This window comes from Pezoporus occidentalis, unplaced genomic scaffold (assembly GCF_034315485.1).
Source record: "Pezoporus occidentalis ecotype Australia unplaced genomic scaffold, CSIRO_AGI_Poc_V1 ctg95, whole genome shotgun sequence".
Taxonomy (NCBI): Eukaryota; Metazoa; Chordata; class Aves; order Psittaciformes; family Psittacidae; genus Pezoporus; species Pezoporus occidentalis.
The window spans coordinates 1,210,132-1,233,670 of NW_026916315.1; the positions used below are offsets into that span (position 1 = coordinate 1,210,132).

At 40.8% G+C, this 23,539-nt stretch overlaps 1 protein-coding gene across 8 annotated transcripts in view; it reads left to right on the plus strand.

The window, feature by feature from the left end:
* OSTN (osteocrin) overlaps window positions 1-23,539 on the plus strand; it is a 104,356-nt gene that overhangs the window by 76,929 nt on the left and 3,888 nt on the right. For 5 of the 8 annotated variants that reach the window (XM_062606239.1, XM_062606240.1, XM_062606242.1 and 2 more), the window contains 2 exons: window positions 18,777-18,875; window positions 21,644-21,861. In XM_062606239.1, coding sequence (XP_062462223.1) covers window positions 18,777-18,875; window positions 21,644-21,861 — 317 coding nt within the window. Of the gene's footprint in view, window positions 1-11,296; window positions 11,753-18,120; window positions 18,454-18,776; window positions 18,876-21,643; window positions 21,862-23,539 lie in introns of those variants that run through there. The other 3 variants (XM_062606237.1, XM_062606235.1, XM_062606236.1) reach the window with 3 other exon arrangements.

Sequence of the window (23,539 nt, forward strand, 5' to 3'; positions counted from 1 at the left end):
AACCAGTCTTGCTCCAGAACAAGCAACAGAAATAATACTGCTTCTACTGCTGTTTTGCACTAAAATAAATATTAATGTAAAAATAGAGTAATTTAGAAATAGCTATCTTCCCCCAGCTAGCTGTCATGGCAGCAAAAAAAACCATAACAGTACCAGTCCCTGAGCCAAGGTTATTTCTAAACCACTTCTAATTCATGGAAACTAATTTGCAATATTTGGGGTGGTTTGGGAATAAGAAAAGCCATTTTACGAATCATTGTCTGCTGCAGGAAATACAATTTTCATGGACCCAGAGCATAAAAGCAATATGGGGGTTTTTTAGTGTACAAAGTCATGTGACAAATTAGGGGGATACCAAATAGCATAATTTCAACACAATTAAACAGCTCATTCTCTGCTTGCATGGTGATTATCCTCTCAGTTTACACAGATCTTTGCACTCCTGTGGTGCTTTAATAACATCACTTTAAAATCCTGACATTTGGGTAATGTGAGGAGCAGCAAACACTCACAGCACCTACTGTCATCTGTCACTGTCAGCTCCAGGCTGAGGTTTCTCTGCTTTCTAACTATGTGGCTGTACATTTAGCTTAAACACCTTTTTGTGACACTGGGTGTTTCCCATATACCCCAGAAGGCAACCTGGAGAGAGACAGGTTTGTGTTCTCAGCTGCCTGAAGCCTTGAGGGCCTATGCAGGTACCAGGCAAAGGGAGAGGTTTGCAGTCAAGAGTCAAATACTGCTCATTAACCTTGGCTGCTCCCTGAGGACAGTGCTGGTTACTTTGCTTTATTTGTGTGGCAGCAGAGGGACCTGCCTGAGATGAAGAGGAGGGGAAAAAAATCACTGAATAATAAAAGGCACCCTTTGGTCTAAGAAACCACATGGAAATGGGGTGGAAGAAGGGTAGGACTGAGATGCTTCAGGTACTGACTGTGTGTGATAAAAAAGCCTTGAAGAAGCAGTGTCTGATTTTTCTCACCTTTCATTCGGTGCAGCCAGCCTTTGGTTTTGTAAGTACTGGTGAAATCATGGAGAGCTCCACTGACATCAGTGCAATGATAGCACATTCTGCTGTCAGGGCTATTGACCTAATTGAGTAGTTATTCCATTTATAATGGAATATTCCGTTTATAATGGAATAACTGGCTGAATCAAAGCCAGTCCTGTGCCTAGGATGAGAAGACCAGGACTGGCTGGTAGCTGGCTGTGTTTTCTGGTTGTCGGCTAGTGTTGTTTGGTCTAGTGAGAACCAAATTCATCCCAATGAAATGGGCACTCCCTGCTCCTAACAATTAGGCTTTTCTACAGCAAAGCTGGGCTGTGGGGAGTGTAGATGCTTCAGACCCATGAAACATCTTGTGATGCGACATCCCAACTTCTGTGACATGATACGGTTCAGTAGCCCAGTTCCAGATCCTCTCCCATCTGGTCACTGGGGTTGTGTGCTTGGTGGCAGTGTGCTTGAGTTGGAGCTGGAAGACATGGCTTGGAGTGCTTAGTCAGTATTATCTGCTCTGTTTCATTCCACCAGTTGGTTGGTTTTAAATATATTTTGGATGCTTAATAATCCCAGTAAGAAATTTCTAAAAGAACATCAGAAAAGCTATCCACAGTATTTAAATCACTATGTTAATGCGACTGAGCTCATGCGGCTAAGAGATTGCAAATCATTTTCAGATGCCATCAGCATCTTTTTTTGGGCCTGTCTATGTCCTCCCATGACCATTGCTTGGAAAGCCATGTACACACTCGAAGGATTTGCTTTGAAGGGAGAGCTCAAATATCAAAGTGGAAAAGAAGCATTCAAACCTAAAAGCTGACCAGAAAGCCCAGCACATCATTTTCAGCAGAACATTATTGTTACTCTGCTGACAAACTTCTTTTGAGGGCAGCAGCACAGTCCAGCACCATTTCAGATTTGTCTTGAAGCCTCACATAACCAAAATAAATACATGGTTACATAGGAAACTATATTATGTGCTTGCTTCTGGGTTCCAAGTCTAATTGTAAAGTAAGCACAAATCCAGTATTTCTGCCCTTAGAGGTAGAGGGCCAGCCTCTTCCCAGAGGCAATTCAGTTGATTCGCACCTGGGATAAATGGGTCAACCTGGTGGAAGGAAGGTGGTTTTGTCCCTTCTCCTAATGTTCTTGTAGAAGATGTGGAGGCCCTCTGTGAAGGTGAAGACAAAGGGACAGGCAGGGAGAGGCACTGAACAGGCTCAGAGAGCAGCCACGTCTCAGAGAGGGCAGTATGTGGGTTTTGGACATAGCCCAGGTTGGCATGAATAACTAAAGCCCAGAGGATTACTTTGCTCACACAAATCAATAGCAATTTATGCAGCTCCATTAGTATGCCAACAGCAATGCCTATAGTTATAGTGACTTAATGCTTTGCATGGTACAAGGCTGCTTTCTGCTGCATATGACTAGGGAAAGAGTTATGTTGTGAAGCTGTGACAAACCTGTGCTTTTAGAGCTAGGCTTAGAAATTTGGCAGGGGATAATTGTAATTCTTTGCCCCTAAAGGTGTTGTGAAAATATATGAATCATTGTTTATTTCCAAAGTGCTTGGACACTGTAACTTCAAATGGTGGTAGGAAAACCCATGAAGAAATCCAGTTTGCTTCAGGGCAGAGATCCTCATGAAAGACAAACATTGGCTTACAGAGGGGAAGGACCTGGCAGTGTGTGGCATGATGCAGAGAAGGACAAGGAAACACACAGTAAGAGTAAGCAGTCAATGTTAGGACCTTGAGTTTTCTGAGGTTGGCAGTCTCTCAGCTTTAATCCAGCACAAATTGTTCAGTTCCATGCAGAAGGGAGGAAGATAATGTTCACTGCCCTGCACTCCCTACAAGAACAAAACTGGAGGTTCTTGCTGGCTTCTGGGATAGGCTAGGATAAAGCTGCCACAGAGGGGAAAACTGGAATATGAAAGGGCATTTTCCATGTCATAATGTTCTGAACAGGACTTTATAGCTCCTAGGTATAGCATACTATACAGTGCTCAGTATTCTGCCTCGGTTTCTAGACCTATAGTGTAGTAAAATGATGTGTGTGTGTAAACTCCTAAAGAAAGGACACTGCAGCAGAGAAGGTAAATAAATCTAAGGTACCTAAGCATCAGGACAGTGACTGCTATAAAAACCCACATTCCATGAGTGTTGTCAATATGAGCTGCCACACATTGACAGAGGATGATAAGGTAGTTACCTATGAAGGACAAATGAAAACGACACCCACCTCGGACAACCAAAATTTGAAATCTGCTTATAAAAGAAGGCCAGTAGCATCGTCACTTTGGACACTAAGGCTCAGAGAGCTGAATCCAAGGTCATCTAGTGAAAGCAGAAGTGAAGCTGAGACTAACCTCACGCACCTACACAAGCTGAGGGATGAATGTCTGGAAAGTGGCTTTCAGAAAAGACCTGAGGTGGGTGAGCTGACCGTGAGCCATTAGTGCCCTTACAGCAAAGTAGGCCAGCAGCATCCCAGGCTGTGTTAGTGTATGCATGTATCCTGAGTGCTGGGCTTCCCAGTATGAGGGAGGCATGGACATACTGGAAGCACCACATATTGGAGCATCTGGCACATATGAGCTGAAGCTGAGCAAGCTGGGGTTCTATAGCAGGGGTGAAATTAATGATGCATATAAAAACCTGATGGGGGAGAAAGAAAACAGAGCCAGACTCTTTTCAGCAGTGCCTAATAAAAGTTCAAGAAGCAAAGGGCGCAAACTGAATACAGGAAATTCCACTTAAACATCAGATTTTGGTTTGGGGGTTTGTTGTTTATTTTTACTGTGGCAGTGACAGAACAATGGACAGGCTGCCTAGAGAGGTTGTGGAGTCTCTGTCTTTGCAGTTATTCAAAACTCAACACAGCCCCTACCAAGCTATTTCAGTTGACCCTGCTTTGTGCATGGGTGTTGCACTAGGCAACCTCCAGAGGTCCCTTCCAGTCTCCACCTTGTTGTGGTTCTGTAACAGAACACAGCTCTCCCGAGTCCCAGGGTAATGTTCTCAATGAAATGGTTACTGGGATTCTGGACTTCTGCTCTTTTTTTTGTTGTTGTTTAAATGTGGCCAACAGAAATGTATGTTCAGGTACGGAGATGCACATGTGCAGATGGTCTGTACATTTGTGTGGATACCTGGAGAATCCCTCCATATGTAGGCAAGGCAGTGCATGCAGCCAGGCTGCCAGAAGAAAATGTGAAAAATTGCTGAATTCCACCTAGACAGAATTTCCAGCTGGAAAAAAGAGGATATGTCTGGGGAAACCTGGCCATGAGTTATTCCTGCCTCCAGGAACCTGTGCTGAGTCTTTCTCTGCACAGAAGAGTTTCTCTTTAAATAAATACTCACCTATTCAAACAAGGTCTTTGCACACATGAAACGGTATATTCGTCACTTGATTATATTGTGAGTTACTTACTATTCATCACTCTATAGTCTTCCTTTAAAAATTTCTTACCTATAGTAGTCAAGGGAAAGAAAAGAGAGTGCATGGCCTCTGCTTCTGTCATAAAGGCCTCCTGCTTCTGTCATAACATATTCAGCTTGCATGGGCACAATTAACTAATGCAGTTGTGCACTGGTTTAATTTATGCACATTGCTGGAGAAAAAAAATAAGCTGTAGAAGTTTATTCTGGGGGTTATTTTTACTGCTTTTCATTGTAGCTGTGTCATATAGTTCTCTTGCTGTGTTTCACTCCTCTCTGCAGTACTATGACTGCAAAATATATGAATACAAAATGCTGCAAATTGGATGACCTCCCAGGTGAGAGAGGGAAGGAATGATCGAGGAGCTGACAGTTCAGAGCTCAGTAATTTCTTCCTGTAACAGTATATGGATCTACTCTAATCAGCAAATACCTTCCTCTTGCTGCATTACAGAAGTGCTAGGTCCGTCAGATAACTCATTTACAGCAAACCCAAATCAGCTCTACCCACAACGTGGCCACCTCTAGAGGGCGATGACTGACTGATTAATGTTTGTGCTGCAGTAGAAAATGGTTGCCGAATTATCCTGGATTAATCCAGTTCCGATGCTGCAGCTGTTTAACAAATTACAGATTCACTGCAGAAAGGTGCAGAGTCTGACAAGCAAAGGTCTCTGTCTAGTTGGAGTGACAGAAGAAATCTGAACCAGTAATGTAGTAGAATTTGGCCAAGGCAAACTGTCATGAGATCTTCAGTTCTTAGAAATACCGAAGACCTTAATTTCTAGTATAGCATTTGTTTGTGCTGTCCCTTGCAGGAACTAATCCATAAGTATGTTTAAACTAGACCAAAACAGGAGAGGAAATCAAATCAGTCAGCATCAATTGTTCTAATCTTCCAGGTTTACACTAGCAGCTTGCTCTAATGTCTTCCAGCACAGAATGGTCCCGCTGTACAAGCCACCATTCCAGGGATGGATTTACCAGGAATGGGGGGTGTGTGGGTGTGGAAGCTTCCTTAAGATAATTTGGTGCAGAAATTGCTTCCAGTGAGAAACAGATGCCCAGCCCAACCTTTCATATGACTTCATATTCCTCTACCTGCATTTCAGGTGAGAAACTAATGGCAACAACTCCTGCAGCATCCTGGGATGTTGTGAGTGGTCCATGGGTGTCTGTCCCCAGCTTCCACACCACTGGTTTCTGTCTGAAGAATATAACTCACGTTCCCCTTTCCCCCTAGACTGTTGTTACCATTTTGCTGCTTAGCTGTCTCTTTAATTCTTCCATGTCCTTTTTCCTGGTGCCAATGAACCAAAGTCCACATCCCAGCTCTGCACAGAAAATGGTGATCAGTTTTGTGGAAAAAAAAAAAGTGTAAGGCCAGGACAGAATTTCAACACAGAAAAGTATTCTCTTCTTGTGTGCATGTCTTTGAATTTAAGCTGCCGCTTTGCACTCAGTGCTGTACTACATTGCCACATTTACAATTAGCTCTGGAGCTGGAGTATGTGCTCTGCAGCCAAGATGCACACCGTGCTGCTCTGTGCTTTGTGAACCATGCCACAAAGGGTCATGGGTCAAGAAGAGTTTATTTCAGTGACAGGTGACATTAGGACACATTTAGCTGGTGAAGGAAGTTGCGAAGCTGCTGGCTGTCGTATTTGAGAAATCATGGCAGTCAGGTGAAGTTCCCGATGACTGGAGAAAGGGAAATATAACCCCCATTTTCAAGAAGGCGAAAATGGATGACCCAGGGAATTACAGGCCAGTCAGTTTCACCTCTGTGCCTGGCAAAATCTTGGAGCAGATTCTCCTGGATGGCATGCTAAGGCACATGAAAAACAACAAGGTGCTTGGTGACAGCCAGCATGGCTTCACAAAGGGGAAATCCTGCCTGACCAATTTGGTGGCCTTCTATGATGGGGCTACAGAACTGATGGACAGGGGTAGAGCAGTTGATGTCATCTACCTGGACTTGTGTAAAGCGTTCGACACTGTCCCACACGACATCCTTGTCTCTAAATTGGAGAGACATCAATCTGATGGATGGACCACTCGGTGGATAAAGAACTGGCTGGATGGCCGCACACAAAGAGTTGTGGTCAATGGCTCAATGTCTGGCTGGAGACTAGTAACAAGTGGCGTCCCTCAGGGGATCGGTGTTGGGACCGGTCTTGTTCAACATCTTTGTCGGTGACATGGACAGTGGGATTGAGTGCACCCTCAGCAAGTTTGCTGATGACACAAAGCTGTGTGGTTTGGTTGATATGCTGGAGGGAAGGAATGCCATCCAGAGGGACCTTGACACGCTTGTGAGGTGGGCTGATGCCAACCTCATGAAGTTTAACCATGCCAAGTGCAAGATCCTACACCTGGGTCGGAGCAATCCCAGGCACAGCTACAGGTTGGGCAGAGAAGAGATTCAGAGCAACCCTGTGGAGAAAGACTTGGGGGTGGTGGTTGATGATAAAATGAACATGAGCTGGCTTCAGTGTGCGCTCGCAGCCCAGAAAGCCAAAAGTATCCTGGGCTGCATTAAAAGGAGCGTGATCAGCAGGTTGAAGGAGGTGATCCTGCCCCTCTACTCTGCTCTTGTGAGACCTCACCTGGAGTATTGTGTGCAGTTCTGGTGTCCTCAACATAAAAAGGACATGGAACTGTTGGAACAAGTCCAGAGGAGGGCATGAGGATGACCAGGGGACTGGAGCACCTCCCATATGAAGACACACTGAAAAAGTTGGGGCTGTTCAGCCTGGAGAAGAGAAGGCTGCGTGGAGACCTCATAGCAGCCTTCCAGTATCTGAAGGGGGCCTATAGGGATGCTGGGGAGGGACTCTTCATTAGGGACTGTAGTGACAGGACAAGGGATAATGGGTTAAAACTTAAACAGGGGAAGTTTAGATTGGATAAAAGGAGGAAATTCTTTCCTGTAAGGGTGGTGAGGCACTGGAATGGGTTGCCCAGGGAGGTTGTGAATGCTCCATCCTTGGCAGTGTTCAAGACCAGGTTGGACGAGGCCTTGGGTGATATGATTTAGCGTAAGGTGTCCCTGCCCATGGCAGGGGGGTTGGAACTAGATGATCTTAAGGTCCTTTCCAACCCTAATTATTCTATGGTTCTATGATTCTATGTCTTTGACTGGGGAGGCAGTGTGAAAACATTAGCAGCAATCCCTCTCTTCCCTCTTAGCATGGAAAGATGGGGCTGGTTCTTAGTTTACCTTTGCATTTAGCATTGACTCTACATAACATAGCTAGAGGGGATGGAAACACAGTCTACTTATTTTCATTTCCGTTTTACCAGCTTGAATTAGGACCAGGCTGATATTATCCCAGAATTATTACTATTTCCTTAGTACTCCGAGACCTCTTTGTGTGGTTTTATTACCCTTGGCTTGCGGACCACTGTGTCCACAGCACAAAAGCCCCTGTCACTCTTCTTGGTCATCTTCACTCTTTGTGGAGATCTTGGACTATAAGCCATAAACTAGTGCCATGGGCAGAAAAGATAAATTGTCTCTTATATTTCCCAACACATCTTTCTGCATCATAGCATGACTGTTACATAAAAACCTGCATTTCAATAAACTGACCTTTTGGGGGATTTTTTATTAGTTTTGTGAGTGCTTTTTATGGGTTCTTCTATGTCATGACCCAGAACCTGTCGCAAGCACTTAATTCTAGCAAAGGACTTTTAAAAAATACATATATAGAAACTGCTAGTAGAAAACCTAACATTCCTGAAGAATGTTACTGTCTTCAGTTTTATGTGCTACCTTCTCTTGGTGGGTTTTGCTTCTTGCAATCTATCTAGCTGCAAGGAGTCATCAGAAATAGAAGTGACACCACAAAAGCTACTATGATAGTTTGCAGATTTAAAAAAAAAGCTGTCTTAACATAGTTTTTCCTTCCAGGGTAGAATGTACCTTCAGTTGGAAAAACGTGCATGCACATTGTTAATGCAGCATCTCTTTTGCGTAGTTCTACTTTACAGTGAGTCATCTGCTGTCTGGCTTTGTATATGTACACAAGAAATAGGTGGGAATTAGCTTGGTTTCTGAAATTCCCTTTGATGTATTGACTGAAAAATTTGTGGTGGTCATGTTTTAGTGGGAGAAGAAAAAGATTAAAAGTACAATAAAGAAAACTAGCAAGCATGTGTGTTCACCAGATTTTAACGATAACGTCTGACAAACCCAGATACAGTTTCCACAGGGAAGGATGATGAAGAGCAAGATTGCTCAACACCTACAGAAGTGAACCTTTGCCAACTCCTGCTCTCTGAATAAGAACTTGTCTACTAAAGGAATTAGGAAAACATTGAGCCAGCTCAATTGATTTACAAACTAATGTTGAAAGAGTTACAAAAATTGCTCAGTGAGAGTATGAAGGCAGCAGGGAGGCAAGTTTGTCTTTCTTCTGAATTGCAACACAAAAAGCATCATATGTTGTGTCCTTACCTCCTCCAATTTCCTTCTTTTTGTCCTCACAGTTGAGAAAATCACACTATGTTTTTTATCCATTTATGGTTAAGGCAATAAAGATTCCTTCCAAACTCTTGGTTGCCCTAACTTAATTATACTTACAGTAGAATTAAACCACAGCAGTGCTGAGGATGTCTGTTTCTTGGGCACTCTGCCAGCTAAATCACCACCATAAACCTTTTTCATTATCTGGGAAGTCTTCCTTAACAGCTTTCTCCATAAAATGTCAAAAAGGTATCTGTAAGTTGTTGCTAAATCTAGTCGATTAAGAGCAGGAAATTAAAAGTTAACACTCCAGCACACTATTCTCTTTTCTTGGGTTTTTTTTTTCTTCTCCAGAGAAACACTGTGTGCTGGTAACATATATCCTATTCGAAGGTCAGTAGCAGCCCATGAACATGACCAATTGCTCAGATCTGAGTCTTTCACACCTCCCAGTCAGAGATGATAGCTGTGTGCATCAGCAACCATTTCTGAAATCTTTTGATTGTGTGCTTCTGTAGGGAGAGGACAGTGATAAATTGGTTTTGAAATAGAAAAAGTGCATGTTACTTTTCTAAAAGAAAAAGCCACAGCCTCAGAGTGGGCTCATTGATCAGTGGAGAGCCTAAAAGCAAATTTTAATACCAGGTCTTAGACATCCTATTGGAGTCAAAGAAGATGACAATATGGTTGCATAGAAACCATAGGTTTCAGAAACCTCCAGATTTTTCTGCATCCCACTGTTCCATTCACTCTGGTGAGGTGCTAAACTTTGTCCAGGTGAATCTCAGCCATTATCTATGCTTCACCCTGTGCTGTGAAATATTGAAATGACCACATTACCAGCATTCAGTTGTCTGTCATCAGCTTACTGTCACTGGCGCATCCCATGCCTCCTACTAACCTCGTCACCACCAAATGTGGTAACAGAATGGAGACCTACAGAGATCCTGCTTAAAGAGCTTGAGATCGGGTTTGTATGAAAGCTCCCAAGAGGAGTACATGCCTGTGCCTGCTGCCTTGTGTCTTTCCAATAGAAAAAAGAGAAACCGAGTGCCTAGAACTGCAGTAGCTAGTAGGCAGCACCTCATAGTATGTAGCAAATGTATCCCATGAATCTAATAATATCTTGTGTTTGGGTCATGGTTATCATTTTTTTCCACAAGGTCCTGCTCACGTGTTTTGTAGACATCAGTCAAGTACTGCAATGTCCTTGGAATTCCAGCAACAAGCCACTGTCTAAATGCAAGTAGCACTGTAAAAGAGAGCATTAGTCCAGTTCTGCTCCTGTGGCAGCATTTTTAGCTGAGTTTCAGCAGTATGGCATTGTTTGGCTCTCCCCTTTTACTTCTGCTCCTACTCTAGCATCCGCAGAGCCCACTTGGATCTCTGTAGCTATCATCACTGTTCTGCTGTGCCCTGCAATGGCAAAATGGTCCCAAACTACCTGCTCCAGCCTGCCATCAGTGTGAGTGCTCATGTGGCTAGTGCTTATTTGTGCAGCACCACACTAGGCCATGCTTTGCTCCTGTATCTGCCTGTACTGAGAGATGCTATAGAAATTCTTGCTTTGCCTCTCCTTGCTCTCTGGGGCTGTACCTTTGTGTTGTGCTCATGTGTTGTGCAAAATCAGCTTCTCATTCTTCATTGACTCTTTTTTCCCCTTGATATCTCAGTCAGGCAGTGTGACAAAAGCATGCTTTGCAACTATCTAACCTGATTTGGTGCTTTAGGCCAGCTCTGCAAAGTTCTGCAGCCATCCTTATCTGAGAAATGAGCTGTGGGACAATACGTCTAAACTCTTACTTTTCTCTAATCATTCTGATCAAGACAGATGATGAAATCAAAGCTTTTGCTCCCTGGCTGGCGAATTTTCCCCACCTATCTCAAAGTTGCATTTGAAATTTCCTTTTGCTCTCCATTGCTTGTGGGAAGAGATTTTAGCAAGTCAGAGTAAAAACTATTTTGAAAGTATTGTGCCTTTCTATTCAGAGAATAAAGTCACTATGAATTAACTGTTAAGATGCCTGCACAGTCTGGAATTTTAGACCCTAAAACTCGTCTGCAATTGCTGTGTGAATCAATTAAAAACTGAAGTTAAAAAAAAAGAGGCAATATTATTCTACTGAGGCAAACAGGGAAAGAAATAGGTCCTCTGATACTGCTTAGGGAAGATAGGCAACTCCATAGCTCACACTTTGCAATCATTTCTGTAACTGAAATGAAGTGTCTCAAAGACTTAAATTCTTGTGACTTGCTTCACAAAACACACTCCTTTTCTTATGCTTACATTACAATAGTGTCGTTTGTTTAAAATGCACTAATTAATTTCTTCCTGAAGTTAATGCAGTCCTTCTAAAATTATTGCTGTTGTAACTGAGAAATAAAGTTAAAAACACCACCAAAAAAGTATCAGGACATCAGGTTTCTGTACTGCAGACGCGAGAGGTTAGAGGACTGGAGATGCTGCTGAAAATCTTTTCCCTCCCACAGCAGTCTGAATCTTAAAAGAAAAGGAAAAAAAATAAACAAAACACCCACCAACAACAAAAACCTAGACGTTTAATTATACCCTAATCATCTTGATCAGAGCAATAAATGTAACAGATGTGAGGCAAGTATGTGTGTGAGAGTGCAGGACAGAGAAAGGTTTAGGGCAAGGATCAGTGGAAAATCTTTAGAAATGATGTAAGAGAAAGCAAAGGCAGGGATTGGAGTTTGTAGCCTACAGCAGAGACTATAAAAACTCTGACAGAAAGCTGAACATTAGGGACAAGTTAGGGGGAAGAACATAGCAGGACCACTAAGGTTGGAATTTCTTGTATCCAATGCAAGGTAAGAGGAACGAGGACAGAGATGTTCTGGGGATGTTTTGTGTCTTCTGCTTTGTTTACAGAAGCTTTCTTCCCTTCTGTGCTTGCTTCCTTTTATTTTTTCTTTTTTCAAGTTTTGATATTAACAGGCATGCACAAAGTATACACATGCCCATGTCTGATGGGAAACGCACAGCTTCTTTTCCACTTTGGGGTTAAGATAATAAGATGCTTATCACCTAGTATTTTTGGTACTAAAACAGGACTAAGAATATTCAGTGGAAACTCAGTTCCTTCAGTTAATCAGCCAATATTTAAACTAAATGTGTCAGTGTATTTTACAACAGTGACTAGTTACTTCCATGTTTTTGCAGTGCTTTGCAGTAAACTGCTGTCTGTTTATATTGTTATGGACTTTCCTCTGTGTATGTTACTGTCAAATGCATATTACTTTTAATATAAACTGAAAAACTATGACATAATAGTTCCTTTGCATTGCTAAATAACATATGTGGTAGACAAGTTTGCTGCATATAATGTATGGTAAACCACAAGATAAATGATTTATGGAATGTCTTTCATTTATGAACCTGCAAGAGGATTTTATTATATACCATATTAGATAGATGTTGATCCAGATTCCCGTGCAAAAACATTCCTACCCAGAACAATTATCCAATGATCTAACTACTTTGGCTTTGTAAATGAAGGCAGACTCTGATTCAGTGATAGTCATTGTAATTTCTTCATTCTGAGTTCAAAGCTATTTCACTGGGGTTTTTTTGCCTCCCAGACTGGAGTTGTACAAGTAAATACATGTGAATAACCTTTAGTTTTGATGTCCAGAGGCTACAGTGAAGTTCAGAATCCACTAATTTTTGAAGCACAAGCACTTAGTGCCTTTAGCATTCCTTACTTGGCTTTTCAATTTGGAATTTCCATCCGCTTAGGGAGTGCAGAACTGAAAGTTGAGGAGCTGCAGGAACATATTGTGCTCCTGCCCACTGATTCACTCAGAGAGCCTGAGGCAAATTACTACATATATCTGCCTCTGCTCACCTGTATTCAAAATTCAGCTCAATCTACATTTCTTGTAAAACACTTTAAATGTAATGAGGATTACCAGTCAAGTAATCCACCTTAAACCAGGCAAATATATGGTGTAAATGATGGGAAAACTGCAAAATATAAGTGGCCAGGCCAGGTGTTCCTCAATATTTGAAAATACCTGCCACGCTGATTTCGGTAAATTAGGGGTTTGTTTTCACTCTTTGAATGAATGACCAGTGTACCTCTCTGGGCTTCTAAAACAGCAAATTAAAAATATGAACCACACAACAGTTTTAAGAGTTCTCTTGACTGACCATGAAAAAGATTGCAAGTGATTGCAACTTTCTTTTTCATCTCAGTCAATCCAGAGAAACAGATTATACTCTCTAATTTCTATTTGCAGTGCATCTTCACCAAGACTTTTCTTCAGGTAATATCCTTGCTCAGAACACTTAAGTGTTTAACCAGTAAATCAGCATCAGTGTTTGAGTCTCGTTAAGAAATTCCAATGCCATTCTTGTCTCTTAGGAGCTTATCTTAAAGGCATATCTTGAAGGATATGTTTACTAGGCTTTAAATGGTCTCTGTTTTTATACTGATACTGTATTTTGCTAATATACTCTTCATACCAGGTACAAAGAACTTTCACTTACCACTCCAATGATGAAAGGAAAGGAGATATTTTTTCTAATACAAAAATATATTTCTAGATTTTTATTGATAGAAAAGTTTCTTGGTTTTACTTCAAATGCTGAAGATGGCACTCTAATAATGAATGGTTTTTAGTTCTCATGCTAAGGATGAAGAAAGCTAAACATGAAATTGTTAGAAATGGTTAGAAAAGTTGGCACATTCAGTTAGTACATATATAAATAGCAGAGGGTTGAGAGTTTGTTGGCAATGAAGAATAGTCTAATAATGTTTTGTTTTCCATTATGCATACCAGAAATACTGCAGATCTTTCAATTACCTTACTTAGGAAAGGTGCAAATAGGTTCTTCCTAGTAAGAGGTATTTTCTTACACTTCATATCATCCTCCTTTTATAATAATCCTGAGGCTTCTAGATGGATTTTACCACTTCTATTTGTGTCTCCAGCTTCATGGTCTACTTTTATGGAATTGACTTGAGCTGGGAGTTTTAATTTCTAATATCTGTTGTTAAAAATGGATTTATTACACAGTGTAGTCAGCTTTGCGACATGTCCAACTTGTCTCCTTCCTGCCCATTCTAAGGAAAAGTGTCCTCATTTGTTCTGCGTGGCCATTTGGTTTCATGGTTTGTATTCAAATGAAGAGATGAGGACCATGACTGACTGGTCTTTCACAAGCATTTGTCCAACTTTGCTAGTTATTTTTTCCTGAATTGTGTTTGTGTCTGTTAAGCAAACGTACCTCAGCAAGGCTGTGCTCATTTGTACACTTCCCAAACTCTGCATTGGAACTAGGGGACACATTTTCAGTCTTTCTTCATACGTGTTTTGCAGTTTGCATGATGCTCCCACAAGCTTCGTGTCTTCCACAGGCAGGGTCAGTGCAGAGTCTAGTCCAAGCCCTGAAGAAATTAAGAAATTGCTGCACTCATACAGATGGTAGGAATAGTTCTATATTGAGCCTCTCTGACCACATCTATGCCTACCAAAAGCACAGCTATCAATAGCTTAGTCAGCATTTGTAATAGATAATTCAGTAAAATACAGGCAAAGATGACTGTCATTGTGATAACAAAACACGTCAGGACCAAACACTGTAAATCATACAGTGAGTGCAATTATTGAAATGAAGACGTTGAAAAGTTATGACTAATCAAAGTGCCTTCTTGAGAAACCTTTAAGGAACTTAATTTTCAGAAAGTGGAACATCCTTGGCCTTGAAATACTGCCTGACAAAATGTTTCATTTGGAACACAGAAATACCTAGGCATTACCTCAAAATCAGTACTCATACTCCTCTTGCATAAATTCATGAATTTTAAGTTCTCTCTGATTCCATCAGATGAAAACTACCTGCATCTATTTATCCATGTAGTCAGGAAACTGAAAATTGAAGGTAATTTACTTCGCAGAAGTTGTCAGTGTCTATACCATGTATCTAATGGAAATACATGGCTTTGTTTAAAAGTCTACACCTACTCCAGAAATTATTAGTAACACAACCTGACACTGACTGCTTACATTTAATTTCACCAGAGTCCCATGATTCAATGTCTTGCTTCAGTATTTTTTTAGAAAGCAGTATGTGAGAAGTGCTCCATATCATATCTATGGGATGAGAACAGAAACACCACTTCAACCTATGTTTGGACTCTGCTTTTGTTTCTGAGGGTGGGTTTTGTTTAGACTTTTGTCCATTTTCTTTGATATATACATGACTAGAAACTTACACTTGAGATACACAAGGTCCCTTAGGAATTTTTGAAATCACTAGAACTGCTGGTGTGGGCCTGTTTTTCACTCTGTGGTAATGAACATGATCAGAAGATCCACCCTACAACTTAAAAAGCTGGGCAAATCTTTCTCAGCAGGAGCAGACTTGTTCTCAGAGCTACACACAAGCCATTTTGAAGTTGTTCTTTTGGTAAGATACTCATCCGTCATAACTTTTTTTGGCCATGGTGATATGATTTAGCGTGAGGTGTCCCTGCCCATGGCAGGGGGGGGTGGAACTAGATGATCTTAAAGTCCTTTCCAACCCTAACTATTCTATGATTCTATGATAATCAGGCGTCCATTCCAAGGCTAGTAAGGCCAATGTTAGGACTCAGTGGTACATTTGATTAAAATAGGTTCTATTTTGTAGCATTGGAGCAGTGATAAAACACCTCAGTAACTGTCTTGTATACACAGCTGTGATTTCCCCCAGTCAGTTGGAAGAGGTCTTTTTTGGCTAACAGGTAATGGAGGCTCACCAGTACCATCCCAGTGTTCGTAAAGCAGGTCTGGAGTCCTAAAGCAGTCTGGAAGCCCCGCTAGGAGCTTCCCAGTACCTGTAGGATAGTCATGCTTTGGCTCTGCATCAGGTCAGCTTGAGAGCATACAGCACAAAACCCAAAGGGCTTCTGGGCTCCTCCACAATGTGCTCATTGCAAGAGTAAGGTCCTCACTTGCATATGAGCTCAGGCATGTCCAATGTTGGTGTTGCAACAACAAGCAGGGCATACTCATCCATATATGGTGGCAGCTGAAGTGAAAGGTTATGGTGCAAGGCATGATGTCTTGCCTCAGTTCTCTTGCTAACAGGCCAGCAAGAAAAATAAAGCTCTTGTGATTTATGCTTACAGAGTAATCTCCACAATAATGTGAAATATGATAGTGCAAATGGGTAAGAGCAATGATAGCTGTTACCATTTTTGACAGGCAATGGGTTTGGAGCTTAGTGATGAATTGCATTCTGTCTGGGGTTTGTTCAGCCCACTTATCTTCAAGATGTCATTTTGGTTTTTTGTTTTGTGTTTTTTGTTTTGTTTCGGGTTGTTTTGGCTTTTTTTCTTTAAAAGAATAACATCTTTCAAGTTTTCTGGTTTGATGTTGGAGACTTACAGTTTGTTTGGTAAAGAATTTTGCTTTCTTGTGATCTTTTCTTGGAAAATGGCTCTGCATAGATTCCTGAGAAGAAGTTTTGAATGTTTATACTGCTTTGATAAGGTAGGATAATGTTGTCTCTTTTATCTTTAATTTTGTTTTAATTGGACCTGCAACAACATCCCTAATTATATGAGGAATTTTAGTTTCGACACTTTTCAAGCTAAAATATCACTAAAACACATAAATATGTCTGAATTTCAGACTTGGAATTACATTTAGTGAAGGGTAAACCATATTTTATGTCAAATAACACCAGACCCTGAGATATTAAAGACATGGAATTATACCCCAATCCCTTGACCTATCTGTATAAGATTGATGGTAAAGTGTTTTCCAGAAAGATGGAAATTCAATAGAAGTGGTAAAGGTGAGTTTTACAAAGACCCATGTGGTCATAAGACCTTTGCTTATTCTCCTTCAGCAACAGATAATGCCAAGCCTCACTCTAGGTCTCTTTTGCAATGAGTCAAGGTTAAATGCATATGGGGTAAAGCAAAAACCAGCGTATACCTGGAAAAGCCCCTTTTGGCAGGAGGGCTCTGCTTATCCAATTGCTCAGATGAGCTCAAGGAGGAAAAGCAACAACTTATTTTAACAACTAAGATCCTGTGACATGGCTGAATGTGAAAAGCGAAGCCTCTGACTGGCAGAAAACAGTGTGATTTTGATTACGTTTACATAATCCTCTTTGCATCCTAAGTTTTGCAAATGCTTTTCTAGAGCTAAACTGCTTCCAGTAGAACAGCCCTGCTTCTTTCTCTCTCCTTGGTCCCACCAGAGCATGAGAATCAGCACAATGGGTTTTTGCTGGGCTTAAGTTTTGCTCTGTTGTAAACCAGCAATGCTGCTTCTTAGCTACTCATTTCCATGGGAACTAGAGCCAAGGTTTAAGTCCTTACAGTTTCCTTCTCTTTTAGTTTCACTGGCATTGAGTTCTGACCAGTTAATCAAATGTCTTTTGCGTTGCAGGTGCCTTAATATTTATTTTGATTAGTGCACCAGTCGCTGTTTTTAGCAACTTGGTCCCTGGGTTGAATGAATACCAGCACAGACCTTAAACCATAATAAACCTGTGTTTTTAACCTTGCCATTTATTTTTATGTCTCTGTTTCCAAATAATCAGGATGTGGTTACCTGTGAAGGCAGTAGACTACTACTTCAAATTTCAATGCACACCCACATACAAAAATATACATTGTAGAGGGTTACAGCTTTAAAAACACCCAGACAGACTCTTGTCTGACTTTAATGCTGTTGCCACTGAACTGAGAGACAGTGGTACCACCTGGCTTATTGCTTTGATTTTGTCCTTTGATTCCAGTGAGCTAAGTCTGCTTCATCCCTACAGAATAACCAGCAGCTTTCTTCCTCACTACTGATCCCTCATGGACAATATATGTATAAAAAATATTGTATGTATAATATATAACGAGGTAACCAAATAACAGAATACAGAAGCACATGTAAAACATATTGGAAAAAGCCAAGTGTTTTTCTAAGAAGCAACACTACAAATATTGTATCCTTACATTATAAAACTAGACTCCAACACTTTTGTGGCTTTTCTCCTTTGTAGTGTGGGAGAAAATTACAAAGTCAAATGTTTTTTACCATGTATTTCTGCCTGATGGGAAATTTTCTATGTAGAGGATGAAATGACTGTCATACATCATGGAAATGTACATACATCCTTTCTGTTTCTGTTTTTGCCAAGTGAAGAATTAGCAAACAATGGCAGAATCAGGCTTGAATTACACTCTGGACCTGGAGACAGAGTAATCAGCAAATTAGTAGATACCTTTGGCACTAGAGGCCCCAGCCTAGTTCTTATTAACATCAGCTGAAATATTCCCACCTGGAATATTTCTTTTTCAGGTGTGGGAGCTGCATAACTTTTTTCCAGGATCCCAGGAAGATCATGGAAGTTTTGGCTTCTGGTAACTCATGTGAGGACTGGTGCAATGCAGCCTTGCTTTCAAAATGCTGCTGGAGAGGTGTGTGATTTCTGTAACAGGTTTAAGCAGCTATCCAGCATCGAGGAGGTCATTGTCAACCTGGGTGACTATGAGCTAAAGTCTCCCTGCTTACAAGTGTCTAGTTCATCTAATTTTAACAGAAGTTTGAGGTCATTACTGCTGCCACTTCAAGGACTGGGCCATGCACAGAAACGAATTGAAAGATTTGTAGAGCTGTAAAGAATGAAAGAGGAGGGAGCTCACTTTGCAACCAAAGGTGAAGAGCACTCAGCTGACACTATTTAGTTGCTGGGTTTTATACAGTGACTCTGTAAGAAAAATCATATTAACAGCTGTGGAACAGAATCTCCCTTTGCTTTCAGTTCTTTAATACCTTTGGAGCAAGGTTCCAAGGGAACACAGCTGTGAAGTTGTTAACAGATTGTTCTCCTTTGCAGATGCTGCAGTTCCAGCTTGTTGTGGTGCACTTGGCCCTTGTGATTCCCCTGCTGCAGTGGCATTCTATCTCAGTGCTCCTTGTGGGGGCAGCTTCAGAGGTAGGTGAATGTTTCTGATGGTAGTCACATAACACTGCTCTTCCTTTCGTTGTTCTTTGCCACAGAGTGTAGAAGACAACACAGTACCCTAACAGTGCTGGAAGGTAAACAACCAGTATTGAGTCCACAAGGGCAAAGGAGGAGCATAGTGAAGAGAGTGATGCAAATTGTATGGCTCTCGGAGGACAGAATGATTCATGCAATCTCTCCTGAAATGCCATGGGATTTTCTGTGTGTTAAAACATAGTCCAGTGACTTTGGGTAGAAAACTCCCTAAAGAAGGGAATGAAGGGGAGGGAAGCAAACTCTTCTAACACTGAAGGAAAGGTTTTATTCTTCTTAAAGAGAAATACTAGCATGAGAAGTCTGCAGCTTTCAGAAGTCATAAGGAGATCCTTGACAGAAGATAAAAGTTACAAATTAAAGAAGACTGAACAGACCAGGAGAGAAAAGGTGCAAAATCACTTGCCTAAGCTTGTGAAGGAAAGCAGCAGATGAAACCGGAGAATTGTCTGATGTTTCATGCAGGATATGCAGGGATTACACCTGAAAACACTTCTATTGCATTCTCTTTTTTATTAATGTCATGCTGACACTGAACAGATTTGCCAGGAAAGATACTTATGCAGTGGTTTCATGTCATAAGAAAAATCAAAGATCTGAAAGTTTAATCAAAGTAGCACTATGTAGCTGTAAGGTCTTTACATAGGTTTTTAAGATCAGCTTAGAAGTTAGATGCTTACAGGGGAATACTAATGGGATCCTTCTACCTTACTCTCTGTCTTCAAATGAGGATGCCCTGATCATACAAAATAACGTTTGTTATAGAAAATAGGGCTTGGGGGAACACTCCACACACCAGTGCCGCAGCAACTGCTGTTCTGGTGCTACAAAGATCTGGTAGTCTGTCTTTAACCATTAAATTTTTTTATTGTGATATATTAATTTGTGAAAACAAAAAATTAAGAACAGAACACCTCCATAGACTTACACTGGACCAGTTCACTTTTTAGCTGCTGACGATTCATGTCATCTTTTGGCAATGCATTCCACTGCATTCTATGTGTTGTGTTTAATAAGTTGCTCCTTGTATTTGTTTTAAATCCCACATCTGGTGACTTCACTGGGTGGACTGAGAAGCTCTTTTTTTTCTGGAGGAAAAAAATGCTAGTATTTATTCACCTTTTTGCTTTTCATAAGTTTATAAACCTTCCACTCTACCCACCGTAACCCATAATTATCTCTGCTTATCTGTGAAGTTGAAATTTGTTCAGTGGTTCACCACGGGAAAACTATTTTATACTTCTCATTATCATTTTAGCTGTCTCTTCCTACAATTCCATTATATCCTTTTTTAAGACAAAGTAAGTGGGACTGCATGAAGTATTCAGGAGCAGAGGCTCTTTTGACCTTCTAGTTTCAAGCATTATTGTAGCTATTTATCCCCACTAACCAGAGGGGAGAGTTCATTCTTTTTTTTAAAGGCACAATTTTTTTGCAAACCTCTATGAAAGTTTTATAACCCTGAAAGGGAACAGAAAGGATTGCTCAGTGCACTTGAAGCTCATAAAAATTAAAGTCAGAGGACAGTATGAGATCCTTCACAAAAGTATTAACAGCGCTGCATCGTTTGTGTGATCATTGAGGTTATGTCTTCCTCCTTATATAAAGATCACTGTTTTATATACTCCATCACTGGGTATGCCACCCATAAGTAGTGGGAAACATCACCACCACAAGTATGGAGTAGATCACAGACCAAGCACATTAAATCATCCATGTGACGGCTTGCTTTACATTTGTACTAAACTCACTGTCTACGGATGAGAAGATTGAGGAAAACATGCTTCAAGTCACATAACAAAAGTTATATTTAGAAATTTCCATCTAATTCTGTGAAGATCAGGTGGAGCAAGAAGGCGAACAATTCATCTGAAGAAAGAATGATTTGGCTTAACATCTCCTTTTGTAGGCTAGTTGTTGCCCTATTTTTCTGTTATTTGGAAAACAACTATTTCACTTTGATTTGTATCATTTCCCTCTTGACAGACCCCAGTGTTCTCAGCTATTCTGGATAGTAAAGTTTGGTTTTCAAAAGATGTTATGCCTAATGTCATAACTAAGGTTCAAAACACTGTGTCAGTTGAACATACTGTTCTTTCCTTTCTTCCTCCCTGCATAGCGTTATTGCATAAATTCTTTGAATGTCAGTGCTGAATGTCAGTGCTGAGCAAGTTTATCATGGGATATTTTTGAGTAACAATGAATTAATTAGTCAGCTTTGGATGGAAAATTCTGTAGAAGTTTTTATTATTATTTATTAGCATTCATTTTAAAAATGAAAACCAGTTTCCTGAAAAATATCAGGATGGATATTGGAGTCTGGTAATTGTGATTGCATTTTTAAAAAGGATTAAATTACTTGGCTCATGCTATAAGTGATGTTAATCACACTGCTGAGATAGGGATAGTGAGCTGACCTGCAAAAACAGGCTTTGTGAAGTAGTAAATTTTGATAATTCTTGCAATAATAATGAAAGCAAGTTTAATAATTTCAATTCTGTCAAAAAAAAAAAAATCTCAAACTTTTATAGCAAACTTCTGTGGGTGAAAAATGCCCATGGTTCACAGAAGGATCTTTGTTTTAAAACATCATCCCACGTTCAGTGTTCTAGTGTTCATGTATTTGTAGGACAGCTGCTGTGATGCTGGTTGAAAATTTTTCTGCAACTTGAGCAGCAAGCAAACATCCCTGCTTTCTTTTGCAGCCTTTGGAACCTTCTGTTGCTCTGGACATGAGAGCACATCCCGTTGCCGGTGGAGAGAAGTCAGCCACCAACCTGGCAGCCAAACTATTCCTTCTTGATGAGCTGGTGTCTCTGGAGAATGAGGTGACTGACACCAAGAAGAAAAGAAGTTTCCCAGGATTTGGGTCCCCGATCGACAGAATTTCTTCAACCTCTGTGGATGTTAAAGGCAAGCAGAGGTAAATTCTTAGATGCTCCTACCAGTGATAAAGTTGGAAGAAGGCTTTTGGTAAATGTCTGAGGTACAGATGGGTTAGCTTTAACCAGCAGCAGATTTAATGGCTAGTTGTGAGGTGCCTCTGATCAGGATGCCAGAATCTCTTCAGAAACCATTCTGGTTGCATGGTGTGTACTCCTTCAGCTGTGATGAATACTACCTGCATGCACTAATTCATTTATCCTTACAGTGCCATAAAACTAACAGAGAACATTCTAGCTTATGTGGGGTTTTTAGTACACTGCTTTCCACTGATGTGAACTAACATTCAGTTTAAAACTGCCTTTTTGATCATAAGATTATTTAAAGCAAAAATATGCCTGAGGTTTAAAAGCAGAGGGAAGAGCCCGGTATTCCCAAGGCTGAGTTTAAAAGGTATAGTGATGTGCATGTCTTGAATATCAAGATGGAAAGGTTTTGTGAAAATGGGCAGATGGCAGAATGAGCTTCAAGATCGCAATCAATTTATGATAAGCTAGGGCTTAATCAATACAGCAGTAAAGCCACAACTTCACAGTACACATTTGAAGATAAGCATGTCTACAGCAGGGCTAAGCAATGATGCTTTATATTGGTGGGGACAGCCCGTGAGTTTGGAGAAAAGCTCCAAACGGGCTGTTTGCTATATCTGAAAGAGCTTAACTGTCTTGTTCCCTTCTTTCTGCTGTCTTCTTTTGGATAGAATCCCCAGTGCCACAAAGTATTTAATAACATGCTTAAAGCTTAGTCTGGAATTGGAAAGTATTCACAAGAGCCAGTCAATGCTACAATTTTTTTTCAGTTTTGCAATATTTTCTTGCTGTTTTTCCATTTATCCACCCAGTCAGCTACTAGGACTTTTTGACTGCAGCTAAAAGGGATAAAATATGAAATTCTTAAAACCCTGAGTAGAACATTCTGTTCTGTATATTTCTTCAAGAGATCAAAATTGTCTCATTCTTTGTTTGCTTTTTAGCATGTTTTCCCTTTCCAGGGAAATACAAGATCATTTTTGAAGCTGCAGTTCCTTTCTTATGAAAAGTACATGGTATTCCCCATTTATCTCATGCTTTATGGGTGGAAATCGTTTGGTGAAATTTGACCAAGTTTTCTAACAGCTTGCCTCTGAAATGGTCATCATCGACCACTAATGATCATTTGCTGAGGTGAGTAGCTCCAGAGAGGATGCCTTCAACAGTGGAGCGAGGGGATACACAGTGTCCAGGGTAACAGGAAGGGCTTCTATAGCTATGTTGCAAACAGGAGGCAGGCTAGGGATAATGTGAGCTCTCTCTGGAAGATATTGGGAGAACTGGCTATGGATTTGGAGAAGTCTGATGTTCTCAATGACTTTTCTGCTTCAGTCTTCACCAGCAGCTGCTCTGACCACACTACCCAAGTCTTGGAAGGCAGATGCAGTGACTGTTAGAATGAACACCCTAGGCCCACTGTAGGAGAGGATCAGGTTTGAGATCATCTTAAGAACCTGAATGTGCACAAGTCCACAAGACCTGATGAAATCCATTCACAGGTCCTGAAGGAGCTGGTGAATGAAGTTGCTAAGCTACTGTCCATCATATTTGAAAAATCATGGCAGTCAGGTCAAGTTCCCGATGACCGGAAAAAGGGAAATATAACCCCCATTTTCAAGAAGGGGAAAA